Source organism: Cinclus cinclus, chromosome 16, assembly GCF_963662255.1.
Source record: "Cinclus cinclus chromosome 16, bCinCin1.1, whole genome shotgun sequence".
In the NCBI taxonomy this organism is placed as follows: Eukaryota; Metazoa; Chordata; class Aves; order Passeriformes; family Cinclidae; genus Cinclus; species Cinclus cinclus.
The window spans coordinates 8013981-8029894 of NC_085061.1; the positions used below are offsets into that span (position 1 = coordinate 8013981).

The 15914-nt window shown below is 47.4% G+C and overlaps 1 protein-coding gene across 1 annotated transcript in view; it reads left to right on the forward strand.

Annotated features, from left to right (window-relative positions):
- SYT17 (synaptotagmin 17) overlaps positions 1–15914 on the forward strand; it is a 34874-nt gene that overhangs the window by 11863 nt on the left and 7097 nt on the right. Inside the window, exons 6-7 of the mRNA XM_062503728.1 lie at positions 8390–8510; positions 9172–9327. Coding sequence (XP_062359712.1) covers positions 8390–8510; positions 9172–9327 — 277 coding nt within the window. The remainder of the gene's footprint in view (positions 1–8389; positions 8511–9171; positions 9328–15914) is intronic.

Sequence of the window (15914 nt, forward strand, 5' to 3'; positions counted from 1 at the left end):
TGTCTGATGCAAGTGGGATGTTGCACGCATTTTGGGCATTTCAGCCATCTAGTGGGATGAGGAGATGCAGAGTGTCTGTGTGCTTTCACCTCTGTTCTCAAGAAAGAGCCACCTCCTTGCCAGCCAGGTGAAAGGCTGTTCAGTGGGAAGATCTGAGCTTTGCAGCCAGGAATGGTGGTTACCTACCAAATTTGCCACTAGTGGTGTCACCCACATAGCTAGAGGCATGGAACCCTGTGAAAAACCAGGAGAAGAACATAGTGTGAACAGCATCTCAAATGTTTGTACCGAGGACAGGAGTATCACATGAGGTTGGTGTAACAAGCTTGCCTCTCCCAATTCCTTTCCAGCTCACAAACTGCAATTTCCAAGGAGTCTTTGCTGAATTAAACCTTGTTGGATGGTTCACTTTTTCTTTGATTTTTAGATGTTCACAAAAGGGTGCCATAGCCAGAGATACTGGATGAAATGAGCAGTAAATCATTGGCCTCACCACTGTTCTACCTTGTAGGTTCAAGAGCCTAATTTGGAGTGGAAACTTCTGATCAGACACATATGGAAGGGAAATACCCCAAGCAGTGTTGGGAAGTGCAGCCAGCTGGGGCTCTGACTCTGCTTTGCCCCCTGTGTGTGCAGAGGGGCTGGGAGCACTTTCTTCTCTTGCTCAGACCTGCTGCACTGTATGGTGGGGAGGAGGATCAGGGCTCCAGGTAACTGCAGGAGAGCCAGCTGCATTTCCTGTTACACAATAGGAGTGTTGTGGGATTAGCTTGAATGGTGCTCAGACAAGAAAGGAAAGTTTTGGAAGTTGTGCACAGTCCAGTTTTGGAAGTCCAGTGCACAAGTCAAAATCACGGGGTCCCTGAATATGTGTTTATGTAGGGCATGTCTTTGCATGTCTTTCTCCTCCTGTGATTCCAACCATGCAGTTTTGCTTTTCCCCCCAGCTCCCAGCTTTTGCATGATAAATACTTCTCTGTATTTTGCATCTCTTTGAGTAACATGGACTCATTCCACAGCTAATACAGACCTTGATTAGAAAAGATCATCTCTGCCTTCATGTGCCAAGCTCAGAGCCAGCTCTTCCTTTCTCCCTCTCCAAAGTTTCATTGAAAGCTGCTGCTGTTTTCAGCAGTGCTGTCTGCTTCACCAGCATTCAAGATAAATTATTTATGCAGAAGTTGGCATTTCTGATATTTATAAAAGGAAGGAGAAAGACAAAACTCCATTTGAATGTGCAGTCTTAAAAGCTTTTTGCATTTATCCCCTTGCTATCATATGGAAAAACTTAGGCAAAAATTCCTCCACGCTTTGATCAGTAAAGTGGTCCTTTCATACCTTTTTGCTGCTTTTACCTCAGCTGGAAGACTGCAACTGTAAAGGGAACAACAGTGCTTGTACAGCACGTCCAGGGATGATGTTTGGCATCATCTTCCCATATTTTCTCAATGATAAAATTTTTAAAGTTCATTGAGTAAAGCATGTTTCATCCTAGTGGTGATTAAATTAATTTATCAAAGGGTTAAGATAAATCCTGGAAGAAGTAAAACAATAAAGCTCATTGCTTTGAAAAAATATCTTTTAATGTCTTTTGATAACAGTGTTGTTCATGCTAGAAATTTCTAGGGGTTTTTTAATACTAGTTGGAACCTTCTCTTCTGCCTGTGGAATGAGAGATTTGACACGTTGACAATTTTTTTATACTTCTCACTTTTTTGTATGATTAGCTGAGGGACAGACAGCCTTTATCAGTTTCTTGTTGGATTGAACCTGAGCCTGCTGAGGACTGCTTTGTGTTGAGAGATGGTGATAGACAAGGACAAAAAAAACGTATCTACCTGCGGTTGCATTTTATTTTTCAGAAGGTGTCCTTGGATCCTGGAGAGCACCACAAACTGCTGTGGTGCAGTTCTGATGGTTAGTCAAGGAAAATTTGCCAATCTGGGTTGGCTGCCCTGGGGCTGTGACACAGAGCAGCAGCTGGCAGCACCCCCACAGCCACAGAAGAAAAGGCTGAAGCAGGTGCTTGGAAAAGCAGTAACAGGAGGGAGAGAAACACAGACGGTCATAGACATGATATGTGAAGATGAAAGACACAAAATATGTGATTTTTTTTTTTTAAAGCTGGAATTTCTAGACAGAAACATCGTGAGCTGGAGAGAGATGGAGGAAAGCGGATCCAGATGGCAGGAGCTGTGGAGAAGTTTTCTCTTCATACTGGTGGGAGTGGGCGGACAGCAGGCATTGTGAAAGAGCAGAGAAAGTGGCCAGATGACATGAGCTAAGATGAATATCTGGTTTCCACTCGCTGTCTCCACCTGGAAGCCATTGACACAGAGTGTGCTGATAAAGTCAGGTGTCGAGTCCTTGTCCCACCATCACACTGAGTTCCCTCATCCCAGAGCTGGAGCACTGCCTTAGTACAGGGCTGTGCCAGCACTTGTGAGCTGAAAAAGGTGGGGAAAGCCAGGAATTTTTGGTGTGTGCAGCGTCAGCAGGGACAGTGAGCTTCTCCCAGCTGAGGCAGGGTCCAGCTTCTACAGCCAACAGCTCTGTTGGTTCCACTGGGAGCTGGACCAAGATCAGCTCCTTGGGTCTGTGGATGGGATGTCCAGCTCCTCATCGTTGGCGGAATTTCTTCATGACCAGCTCACAGAGCTGCTGTGAGTGACCAAGCAGAGCACTTTCCTTGGTGTGAGGAGGTGGCTGTGCAGCACTGCCCTGCTCACTGTCAGCAGTGGGTGGCCAGAGAACAAGAGCACAGCTGAGCAGCGGGCTGCTCTCTCAGCCTGAGGAGCCAGAGCTGCAAAGAGCTCGGTGCCAAGGCTCGGGCAGGAGGCTGCACCTGCACACAGGCACTTGGAGCTTGGATCGAGCGTTCGGTGCTTGGGGGGATCGAGCCCAAAGCAGAGGCACGGGGGAGCTGCTGCCCCATGCATCATCAGAGCCAGCAGCTGAGCAGAAGGACTCGTTCCTTATTCCTTGTGCAAAATGTCAGTGCAGGTATTGCCAAATTCTTTACCTTTGCTAGTTCTGGGAGGTTTTCTCTTGCGGGGTTATTAATGCCTTTCCAAAGTGCAGTAGCTGCTCCTGGAAAGGCTCTTGAGTCCAGTCCCCATAGGAACACTCTGCACTCCTTAAATATCCCCTGAAATGTGTGTGGCTTTGCTTAATTACCATGAATGAAGTTGGCAGGCCTATGCTGTAGCAGGGCTCAGATTCGCATATTTCACTGCTAAAACTAATTCTGAAGCACATGTTCAGGACCCCAAGTTTTATTGACATATGATTCATTTCTCTTTTGGCAGATTTGAGTGGGCAGGAATAAATGTTTTAGACCAGCAGTAATGAGAGCTTGGAGATCATTCTGCAAAAGAAAAAAAAATGCCTAGTTGTGGTGGGAAAATAGCATTAAATTCCTTCCTCCCTCAAATTAAGCCATTTTTATAGTAGAGGGGAGTGTGTATTGGACTTGCTTTTTTAACTTCATACTATGAGTGCACTAGAATGCCCTGTCAGTTCTGATGTTCCAGATGGTATGAGGTGGTTACATGGGGCCATGTTTGCTCATCAGCTGGCTGTTAAAATCACCCTGGAAGTTTACCTGTGGCCAGTGGAGGAGATGCCCTTGGCGAAGCCTGGCAGAGGGCAGGATACCCCCACCCTGCAGGTGACTGGAGTTAGAACTGTGATGGATGCTTGTCCATCACGATATCAACATTTTTAGCTCTGAGCCTGTGCGTTGTTTCCATATTTCAGCTTGTGATGTTCTACTATCTTCTTTTCTTTCACTCTGTATGTTTGTTTTTCCTCAGTTCCATTTCAGTGTTCCCCCCCCCCCCTTTCCTTTTTGAGTCTTTAAAGAGCCAGCACTGAAAAATTTTTCTTCTTGACTATTCTGTCTTTATCCTCATCTGTCTTCTTGGTCCCCTCATCCCTTCCCTTCAGTGCTGTTCACTCCTTGCCCTTCCTGCAGAGAACTGGGATGCTGTGGGGTGTATTTTGTGGAGGAAGACCCCAGAGGAGAGGCTGGTCCAGGAGCAGGACCTTTCCATAGAATATCTTCTTCCCAAAGGTTTTTGCACAGCAGAGGCTTTGTCATGGCCTTTCAAACTGATGCAAAGGCAGTTGGCCTTTAGAAGGGATTTTGTGACTTTCTTCATCATACATCCAGTTGGTGTCAGTTATGTAGGAAACACTGCTCCTATTCATTGGTAAGTGTATTTTTTTCTCAGGTTCTGGTCCTTAATAGCTCAACCTTCTGGAAACAATGGCTATGTCACAGGATGCTATAGAAAACCTGTTAGAACAAACTATTCTGAACCATCAGTTCTCTGATGTGCCTGGAGGTACCAACACAGATAACCTTGAGGAGGAAAATCAATCTGAAACTTCATTAGCAGCGATGCGTAGATGTCAGTGCTGATGTCATGTGCTCTGGTTCCTGTTGGGAAGGGTTTTAGCTGCAGAATTTTACTGGTGCTGTAGCAATGCACAAGGAACAGTCTGGGGGGTTGTGAGGAAGGAATTACCTGGTCCAAACAAGATGTGTGAGTGGCATTAATTGAAAGCTCATCTTCCTTTGGGGGGAGCCTCTTTGTGTTTCAGAGATGACAGAAAGGAACAGAAAAAATCCTGGTTCAAAACTTCTGGGTTCAGCCCAGTCGGTAAGTGGGGAAGGTTCTGGATCACAGGCGAGCCAATGCTGCAAATCCAACCTGGCAGTGTAATACAGCCGGGAGTGCAATGTTAATCAGAGCTTCAGGAGTCTCAGACATCCCAGACTTGGTGTCACTCCGGCATCTCATCAAACAGGAAATTGCTTTTCCAGGGTCATCTGGGATCTCGGCAGGAATCAGCTCGTCATCAGCATCATAACGGCACTGAAACGATGCCTTAGCACGGGGTGCTGAGGGGCACCTCTGCACGCTGCCTGCCAGGAGCAAAACATTGAAGGCAAAACCAACAGCACTGTAGTTTCCTGGTGGAAAGACCTAGGAAACGTAAAATGGAGGCACTTCCTTGCCCTCCGGTGAGCAGTGTGCTGATGGCACCTCCTGTGCAAGAACTGGCATCTCCTCTGCTCAGCCCAGCCCCTAGAGGAGCCCGGGCTCTGGGGATGTCCCAGTGGCAGACAGAAGAAGGGTGATGTTTTGTCCCCCCACAAGATCCCTCTGGACACGGGGCTGGGCTGGGGTCCCTGGTTCTGGCAGCACAGAGTGGTTCCCAGCTGTGGGTGAGCAAGACTGTCACATCAGCTAAGGGAGCCATGGCATGAGCTTGTTGGGGAGCTAAAACCTCCTGCCTTGTACCTCCTGCTTCTTGGAGCAGCCTGTGAATTCTTTGCTCGTTTGTTAATTATGGCAGGTGACCGAGCTGGTGAGTGTGGTGTAACATGGCACAGTAGGGCACTGCCAGCCTGGGTGTCTGCCAGCCACTGGTTCATTTTCCTGAGTGTTTGACATCCCCTGAGGCAGCGGGCTGCGTTTGAAGCGTGTTTCCCTGATCCTCGTGGCTGAGCTAGAATAATGCATTTATAACATCAGAGGTAGTCGGCTGCTGGCGTTCAGTGCCTTGAAAAGGCTGAGTCACTTGTCAGGGAGGTGAGCTATCCGGGAATCCGGGCTTCCTTCTGGAAACCCCTCCTGGTACTGCTGCAAGGGCTGCTGGTGCTCTGCCTGCAGCGGGGCTGCTCCTCCCTGCTGCCTCCGAGCATCCTGCCACGGCTTTGGGACAGGGGCTCTATGTGCCTTCCCTCAAAATAGTGAACACAAATGTGGGCACTTTGAAAAGCATGAGATGGCAGAGGGTGCTGCTGGGATTTGTGAGTTCAGGCTTGATCTGAGACTGATTAAAGCTACTCATAGTCTGCCTGCTGTCTTTGGTGGATCACACTTAGAGATTATATTATTTTCTATCTCTCCTTACACAAATTTAAGCCTAGATTGCCAAAAACATTTTTCAAGAGGTTATGAAATCCCTGTTAGGTTAGGTCCTACAGAACATTAGGTCCTGCCTTTACCTGTGGAAGGCTGGGTGGGTTGGGCAGCAGTGTGATGGTTGCACTGCAGTGTCTCCTTCCATGATCTCTGCACGGATGATGGGACGTGCCCAAGTCCCATCCCACGGATGTGATGCCAGTGCCTAAGTGGGTGTTACAGATCCAGCCTGACAATGTCAGTGTACAACATCAGGCACTTTTTTATTTTTTTTTTTTTTTTAAATAAAATGAATTGGAAGCATGGAGGTCTGTCTTCCCTTGCTGAGCTCCATGGCTCTTCTCTGGCCCAGGGAAACATCTTATTTCCTGCAATTCTTGGATAAGGTCAGCAGTGTCCATCAATTGACAACTCCACAAGTAATTATCCCAAATCTTAATGCAGATTTTCAGCACTCTAAGCCTGAGGTGACTGGAAAGTTCCTGCATCACTGCCCTATGCCAGCCTGCCACCTGGCTGTGCCACAAGTTTGGTATTTGCAGCTGGAGCTGTTTGTCTCTCCCCAGCAAGTAACAAAATCATGGATCAGTTTCCTAATTTGTAGTGTCCAAATGCACCTGAATTTCTAGGAATTTAAACCTGAATGGAACCAGACCAGCAGTGCAAGTTGGAAGTAGGACTGTGTCTGTTAAAAAGGTTGTTTATGTGTTATAAAAAATGAGCTGGGATGGAGGGCTGCCTCATGTGGCTCCTGTTGAGGGTGGTGGTGTGGGCACTGTGATGCTTCCATTCTGTCCTGGTAATAGGATTAAAAATCACTGACTGTTCTTGATGATAAACGTGTCTGCAGGCTGATCCAGCCACAGGCCTGAGAGGAGCAATTTTTGGCAAAATCAGATGAAAAGTGGTAGTTTAAGTCAATTAGATGGTGTTTAGACCACCTTGGATGTGAGACTCTCAGATCCTTACGTTGGTGCAACCACAGGGCACCACACAGAGTGTGGATGTAGGTGTAGCTTAGCCTTGCCAGAGTTGTGAGTATTGTGTGCATATTGGGTCAGGCTTGTGTTGGGGAGTGGCTTTCTGATGGAAAGAACTTAAAACACCTTGTATTGAACAGCACTGTGATGTGGGAGCTGGCCCAGGTTGATGGAAGAGAAGTTCTTTCTGGGTGAGGCAGAAATACTGCAGCAAAAAAAGAAAATGCAAGTAGTAACTGTGAGTGTGTGTGCTGTGGAGTCACCATACTGTTCCACAGTGTGACCCACAAGATGCTGTGACAAAAGGAATTTGAATTAAGAAATCACATGCTTTTCCTGGTTGGGTTTTCCAGCAGCCCCAGCCTCAGTTTCCCCGAGCCACTGGTGTCTTGGCCAGGGATTGTACCTGGTGTTCTGGCCCATCTGCTAATGAGCCTGGTTCTTTGGGTCAGTTCAGGCTGTACTGTTCTGAGAGCCTTTTACTTTACTGTCTACCCGTAGTCTCTGGTTTCTCTAATCAAATATTTGGGGCATCAGTAAAGATATTTAAGCCTTTTGTTATTATTGCAATACCACTGCAGCTCCTTTTCCTCTTGGGAACGGGCTCTGACACTTGATCTAGGTTGGTTTTGGAGTGTTTGACTATTTGGGATGAAGCACTAGCTCTGCACTCCTGCGTGGACCTGGCACTAGGCAGATGGATCAATTCCCTGCCTGGACTGGCTGGTGTGTTTCCAGTCTCCAGGGTTGTTTCAATGTGTGTATTTTTCATCTGACAGTAAGAGCCTCTCAGAGCCAGGTCATGGCAAGGAAGGAGAGGTTATTTTAAACCCTCTGAGAGTCTGATGTGGGTTCTCCAGCTCTTTAATTACTAGTTTTCAGCGTCATAAAATAGAAGGAAAATAAATGAAGAGCTGCACTGATGTGGAGCTGTGGCCATGGTGCAGGCTGGTGAACAGCAAGGGCACAGTCAGGCTGTGCTGTGGTCTCTGGTAGATGCCAAGGGAACGTTTCCTCTGAAGTGCCTTGCTGTGACCCAGGGATCCATTAACCACTGCATGTCTGCACTTCCCAAGTGGCTGTGGGGTCTGTGGGGGCTGGGGAGGAAAGAGAGTGTCTTCTCCAGTGGGTCTGTGTTCTGCACATTGGTAAGACCAGAACTACCTGGAACCATTAAAAATGGAGCAGGTGGAAGCTACTGACCTTGTACCCCTGCCTCCTTACAGATCCTCTTTGCATGGCTGCTGGGAGGCTGGTGAAGGATTGGTGATTACAGAAAGATCTTCATCTGGGGATGGTTTCTTGTTTCCGCTTAGCACGAGCTACCACCAGATGGTTCTTGGTTGCAGTTCAGAGCGTGACTAAAATTCATTTTTCAGGCACTTAGACAAATGGGATTTATTTAATTTCTCTCCCTTCTCTTCCCCTCTGAGCTCTGTTCTAAATCTTCACACTCTCTTTTCCCTGCAGAATGAAGTGGAGCTGGGAGAGCTGCTATTGTCACTAAACTACCTACCAAGTGCAGGAAGACTGAACGTGGACATCATTAGAGCAAAACAGCTTCTCCAGACAGATATGAGCCAAGGTTCAGGTAAAGGGCAGTGCCTTTCTCACATTACTCATGCACAGATTATATGTGCCTTTAAAGCAGATCAGTGAGGCTGCAATTTGTGGGAAGCCCAGGGGGATTTGATGCTCAGTTCCTGTTAATACAAGGCTCTGGATGTCTGTCTTGTATGTATAAACAACAATAATGAAAGTATTTGGAACACTTACTCTGAGATAGAATGGAGGGCTTGCCAAATTTAAAGTAAAGATCTCTGAGCCAGGCTGAGGTGAGGACCCAGGAGCTTTGATGCCCCTGTGCTGTGGTCTGTAAGGCAGCCCATGGGCATTGCTCCCTGCTGGCTCTGGGCACTCTGGTTGGGAACTGCTTCGTGCCTCTGTCCTCAGGTGGTTTTCCCATGTTCCCACTCCAGCCTCTGCTGCTGCCACAATATTGGCATTTTCCAAAAAGAGCAGCATGCTTGGTCTCTGTCAAGGTTGACATTAACTGTGGGTTTGGCAGAGACTGTTTTTAATCTGGCTGCCTGACTTTCGTACCCACTGCAAATCTCTGGGAGCAGCGTGGGGGTACAAATCCCTGCCATTTCCAAAGGCCATTTCCCATCCCATCCCTGTGGTGCCCAGCCCTCATGAACAGGAGTGCTGATCCCTGTAATGCAGAGCCTGTGTTTTGTGCTTTTTGCCAGATCCCTTTGTGAAAATTCAGCTTGTTCATGGGTTAAAATTAACAAAAACCAAGAAGACGTCCTGCATGCGGGGCACAATAGATCCCTTCTACAATGAATCCTTCAGCTTCAAGGTCCCACAGGAAGAGCTGGAGAATGCCAGCCTGGTGTTCACAGGTAATTGTGGTGGTGGTATCAGCTTGGCATGGTCGTGGTTGGCTCCGAGGTGAACAAAGCAGCAGCTGTGGCTGTGCAGGAGGCTGCTTGTCCCACTCTACAAGGGGTGCCCATCGCTGGAGTGTCCTGGGGAGCTTCATTAGCACTCTGTCCTCTGCAGAAACTGTCCCCAGCATTTCCACTCAACCCTTGGATCTGACTGGGAGCCGGTCCTGTGCTTAATGGGTCCCATTTGAAATGCTTCTGTGCAGAGGAAGAGGAGGAACATTAATTGCCCTTCTCAGTGGCCCCCAACCTGAGCATAAAGTCAAACCTGAGAAGAATGGGAGGGCAGTAGTGAACAATCACAGAGCCCAGGCACTGGCAAAATAGCTTCTGGTACTTGATGTGGTTTGCTGGTGAGAGGATGCACCTAAAGGTTCCAGACTGACCTCAGCTGTTCTGTGAGCAGGGCTTGCTCATGCCTTTGTTTCCAAAGGGCTGGGACTCAGTGCCAAACTCTGCATGGCACAGCTGAGATGGACTCAGACACAGACCACAGAGCCTGGGGGCCACGAGCAAGCTCTGAGCTGATCTCACTCGAGAGCTTTGTCAGCACTGGAGATGCTGGGCTGGGATAGAAATTTTTCTTTTTGAACAGTTTCTGAATCTCCTATATTTGTTCTTGAGGCATGAAGACAGGCAGTAGAACCTTGGTGCTGTGAGCAGGAGTGGCAGAGCACAGAGATGCTCTGGCTGCACTGCACTCCCAGGCCAGGGTCTTGCTGAGGCTGGTGGCATTCTCTGCCTTTTCCCACCACAGAAGTCTGGAGCAGGGCTGCAGGGAGCCCTGTGAAGGGTGGGGTTCCCCCCCCTGCCATGACTTCACCCACCCAATGGAGCTGTGGAGCTCAGGCACCATCAGGATCAGAGGGACTGGATGTTGAGGACCACACTCTTTTACCACATTGGGCTCTCATGCTTCACAAACGCTTTTTTGGATAACCTGCCACCCGTTATCCACCATTTCTTTTGATGAAAAGAATCTGCTTCTGAAAGGATGTATTTTGAAGTATTTTTTAACTTTACCTTTTACATGGAAGATACACGTGTCAAAGCTGGTTCACGGAGCTATTCCAACCCATTAGTTTGTTTTCAAACATGTTATAACAAAAAGTGATGCTGATTAGCAATTTAAATTTTGCCCTTCATGCCTCAGCAAAACACCTATAATTAATCACTGCTTTGCATGCATGTCACCCTGACTGTACCTTGCATGTGCAGTGATGAATTTGTTCTTGGAAGCTTCTATCAGGTGATCTTTTGACAGGTGTGAATCACTCAGTTCCTCGTTTTCCCCTTTTCCTGCTGGAAGCAGAAAAGGCAAACAGAGTGGCAGTTCTCTGCAGTTGGGAGGGTGAGGGGAGCACTCTGCTCCTCACCACAGTGGATGAAGTTAGGATTAATGAGTGGATCTCTGAGTATTTTTTTCCTGTGCAAAGGGGTGTATTTCCAAATGAGCCAATGGGAAGCTGGCTGATTCATCACCCTATGTCACACAATTGGATTTCAGCGCCGAGCCTCGTAAGTGAGGCTTCATTTTCTAAGTGACATATTGCTTGCTTTGAATGTTGCAATAAATAATGCCAGGCCAGAAATGTCCCCATCAGCTCCAAAGCTGGGAAGGAACGTGCAGAGCTTTGGGAGGAGCAGTGGGGCCAGGTTCCCCTGGTTGCTCTTGGGCTGAAGGGTGAGGTGCAGCATGGGCTGGTGCTTCTGCTGCACCTGGGACACTCAGGTGTGAGATGTGTGCTTGGTGTAGCCAACAGAGAGCTGGAGCCAGGGGCGCTGGTCATGTTTTTGTGTGGACAGCCTTCTGCTGGGTCGGTGCCTGCACTGTCTGCCATGAGGACCGCAGGATCAGGGGCCATGGTGTGGTGAAGATGCTGAGCCACATTCAGTGTCCATCCAAGTGACAGATTTGCTCCTCCTGTTGGTGGAGGTGTGTCCCCAACAGGGAGTGCAGCACCAGTTTATTCCTGTGTGCATCTGTGGGGTTCTGCTGAAATGAGTTTCTGCAGCTCTGGGAATGGGGTTGTGGCGTTCCCCACAGAGCTCCTTCTTGGCACCTTGCAATACTGTGCAGCTTAAGGACTCGTGAAGGGCTTTGGGATCTTCCTTTGAAACATAATCAGGAACAAATGCTTGGCAGTTTGGGTATCTTGCAATGTGAGGAGCTGTATTTTGCATCTCTGCACAGCAGGAGTGTAGTTTTGTTTTATTGTTTTTTTTAACTTAGGTGCTTTAGGATTCTTTTTTGTTGCAGTGGTGGTTCTTTCTGTTGTGTGTTTTGTTTGGAATTGTTTTTTATTTATTTTCTTTTAATCCCCATCTCTAGTGCATTAGGTCAGTAAATTAAATTTAGTCCAATTGAAAAGCAAAATAATTCTGCTTGAAGGGTGGGTGATGATGCTTTGAATGGAGAAAGAGAGCTGTAAAAGCAGTCATGGAAGCCAGAAGTGAGTATGTCTTCAATAATTTAAAGGAACCTTTATTGTGGCTTCATATTTTGGACCCAGTCTGCATCTATCTTTACATTGGCTTGGCTTCACTGAAAAGCCCTGGAACTCTGCCAGTTCCCATCAGCTGGGGCTCCTGGCTCCCAGTGGGGCTAGTACCACTGCAAAGTAAGGCACTATCCAGGCAAAGTAAGATTAATTTTGTTTCCCCCCCCCGTGTTTTTCTCCCGTGCATCTTGAATCAAGCTGTGTTCAGAGCACTCTGGTATAGATTTCTCCACTGTTTTGCTGTGATCTTAGCAAGGACTGTGTGTGCAAACAGTGAAGACACGGTAAAGCACTGTTCCTGCTTTCCTGGTGGTGCTCTGGAAGGCTGAACTCCAGACCAAGCTCAGGGCTGAAGCCCAGCTGGATTTGGGGAGGGGCTCTCCAAGATGCTGTGCACAGGAAGAGCTCTGCATTAGCCTGGGCTGGAGGAGGGGATGACTGGGCTGGTTCTTTGAGCTTTCCTCCTCCTTAGGCACACAGAGATTCAATACTGTAAGTTATTGGCATTTACAGACCAAAATGCTTCTCCTTCCCCACTGGTGCAGGACACCTTGTACCAGCTCCCTTCCTGCCTTCCCCTCTGTTCCTTCCTCAGATGCTTACTGGAGCTGTCACTAACTCACGTGTCCCAGCTCAGCGCCCAAACTGAGGTGGGATGAGCTCTGGTGGAAGTGTCCTCTCCAGGAAAAAGCATCCAGGGTGGGGGTTACTACTGCAAGTATTGTCTGTTAACAGCTTCCCCCTAAAAGAGACTGAAACCAGGAAAGCCGCTGATACTTGTAGCAACAAGTCTAATGTCCTGACCGAAAAAAAAAAAAAAAAAGGCAACAGCTGGTGGAGAGGTTGTTTGATTTTCATTTACTTCATCAGACATGTCGTCTAGGTAATGAGCAGCCATATACATATTGTAACAGAAATGCACTCTTTTGGGTGGGTTTTTTTCCACTTTCTGGGGATTTTTTGGCATCCTGACATGTATCCCCCACATGTCATGTGCCATCTTCTGCTTGAGTGCAGGCAAGTCATGGACTCGCTTCCTGCAGGTGGGGAAATGGGGCAGGCTCTGAAAGGCAGGGTGTTCTCCTAACCATGTACACCTGTGAACAGAGGTGTTAGTTACTCTGTCTGGTGGAAAGGGAAAGGTGGAGTTTGGCCCCAACAGCAGCACTGGCAGCTGCTGCCCAATGTCATTTCCATGAAGAAAAAAGAGTATTTGAGATGCAAGTGCAGCCTCTGTGCTTGGGAGGGCTGGATGATGGGCACCCAGAGTCCCTGTGCTCTCTCCAGTGAGGGATTTTGGGCTGTCCTCTAAATCTCAGCCTGTCAGAAAGCTGGGGCTGTGCAGCAGGAAGGCAGACAACACCTGAAACCTGAGCACTGTAGTATTTTGTTAATGATTATAGTGTTGTTAATAACAATCATCAGTAATGCTGTTTGCACTGCAGTAAAGCCCAGATGGTCCAATAAAAACAACCAGCACTCCAGGGCAAACTGTGTCTCAATGACTCCTTAGCATCTTTTCATCAGTTGCCATAAAAAAGACAACCTTCATCACTCCCAGTTAGAGGATGTTTGTCTCCCCAGGGTCCTTCTGGTGACTGTGTGTCTTTCCCCATTTTAAATGAGTTCTTGGACACATTTTCATGGCAGGATTTTTAGGGCTTGTGACACAAGCAGAGTTCCCCAAAGAGGGAGAAATCATCTCCATGCTCTGTGTTCTCTCTGTGTGAAGGTAAAATCTGCTTTGCCCTCTGTTGTGGCTGAGCTAGGACAGCGCTGGGGCTGGTGGTGTCTGATGGAGAGAAGTGGTGAGGCTCATCCCACTGCTCCATTCCTGTCTGCAAGGTGACCACGGCTCCAGCAGGGCAGGATGCTCTGCCTGGGAGAGGGAAGCAGGCTGAGCCAGGGTGTGCTGGTTGGTAGAGATTGCCTGGGTACATGTGTGACCTTCAGTGGTGACATTGTCACAGTCAGTCGTGCCTGAGGGTGCAGCTCACAGGCACTCTGTCTTCTGGTAGGATTTGGTGATACTCCTAACTTTCCAATATGTTTTAAAAATTGGCAATGTCTCTGCTTTCTGTAATAGATTTTGCGACCAATTTTTCCATTTTGTTTATTTTTAAAATATTTTTGTTCCTGAGAGAGTGTTGAGACTTTGCAGACCTGTACCTGTGGTTTCAATGGCTACAGCAGAGGGGCCCTGGCAATGCTATCAGCCACCTCCATGCCCCAAGTGCTGTAACAACTGTCTCCAGACCCCTGGAAAACTTCAATGCTTTATTCCACGGCTCTAATTAACTTCCAGTTAATAGGCAATACTTGATTAAAATAACAGACTCCTGTTCTATAGCAGTATACCTGTTTCCTCTGTTGGGTCATTTTCAGTTTTCCTTTTGGAAAATATGGGGACTATTTAATGAAGTTTGTATTTTGAAAGGGGGGAAAAAAAGTAATTTTTGATGTGTACTGATAATTATGTAGTTCTGGGTTTTGGGTTGCTTTCATTGAAATGTTTTCTTTTTGAAGCAATGCTGCCTGTTTCAACAGGATGCGGAGCTAGTGGGGCTTTTTAGTGGTATTTTTTTAAATTAACAAACTGATTTCCAAATGTCCCAATTAGCTGAGCAGGTTGAAGGCTGATAAAATGTTTGTCTTGAGGCTTCCTCCAGAAGTATGTCTGAATTTTGATTTCCCTAGCTATGTGGAAGTATGACCTTGAGATACCAGCATCACCTCTAGCTGCTGTTGGCAGGGATGGAAACCATCATGTGTCTGGAGTCATCACACATCTACATTTGGACTTGCTCATCTCTCCTTTCTCCTCTTGCTTTAGCTTTCCCACAAGAAAACCCAGCAAACATTCAGGCACTTTGTCTGTTGTATACAGATATAGGGAAGAAATCTCTAATATATGAGTCAAATTAAACTGTTTTTTTCCCATGCTGGAATGCAGGAGGAGGAGAAAGTGTTTTCCCTTTTGAAATACTATCATGTTGGGCACCATAACATCTCTTAGGTGGATGGATAATTAGACAACTCACTGCTAGAAAATTGTTTCTTGTCATCTATTAGACATGTCTTTTGGAAGTATTGGACTATCTGTATATTTCCAGTATCTAGAGCTCAGAAGCAAAATCTAATCCCTGATTAAACCTGTGTAATCCTATCTTAGCCAAAGGAGAAAAAAAGAGAAAAAACCCACTGATGTCAGCACTGTGTTATCTGGGGATTTATACCTGTTTAATTCAGATCAGAATTTGGCCTTTGTGTCTGGTGTTATAAAACACTTCATTCATTTATGCAGCAGACACCATATGGTCCATGGCCAGGTGTGGGGAGAGCAGTGAGCTCCTGGCTGGTGCCTCCTGCCCTGCCAGGTCTTGCTCCAGCTCTGGTGGCCACACAAGCTGGCCCAGCACCCTGAGAGGACAGAGGGAGGGGGGATCAGGGAGATGTGCTAGCAGGGCAAACCCCTGAAGCCCAGCCTGCCTGGCAGAGCCTCTTCACAGTGGCTCTGTGAGCATTTCCAGATGTACAAACCCCTTTGGGAGGAGAAGGGGCCCCACTGCTCTCCATTCTCAGTCCCCTCTGTGACTTGCTGGTCCCCATGGTGCTGTTGGCCAGCCTGGAGCAGCAGAGGGTTGGTTGGAGATGCTGAGTGGGGTCCTGCAGTCCCAGTCCTGTTTTGGGGTCACTCAGGAAAGATGCTCTGGGGCTGGATTTGGCTTTTTGTGACAGACTGAGTGCTTTAATGAGGAGGAGTGAAATGTCATTAATCAGGGTGAGAGCAACAAGATGCTGACGCTTCCTGATCTGATCTGTTGCTTGCTTAGCAGGCAAAATTAGATTCATCAAGTGGTCTGACTTTAGTTAATAAATGTACTGCATCTGATGTGGCAGAAACTGCCTGTCCTGGAGTTCTCTGGAATCTTTTGATAATCTTTTTCTCCTAAAGAAAGGAGCAAACCCTCCTCTCCCCAGGCTGATGATAGGTGCTTGCTCCTTTTTCCAAGCACCTTAATTTAAGCAATGTCATGGCTG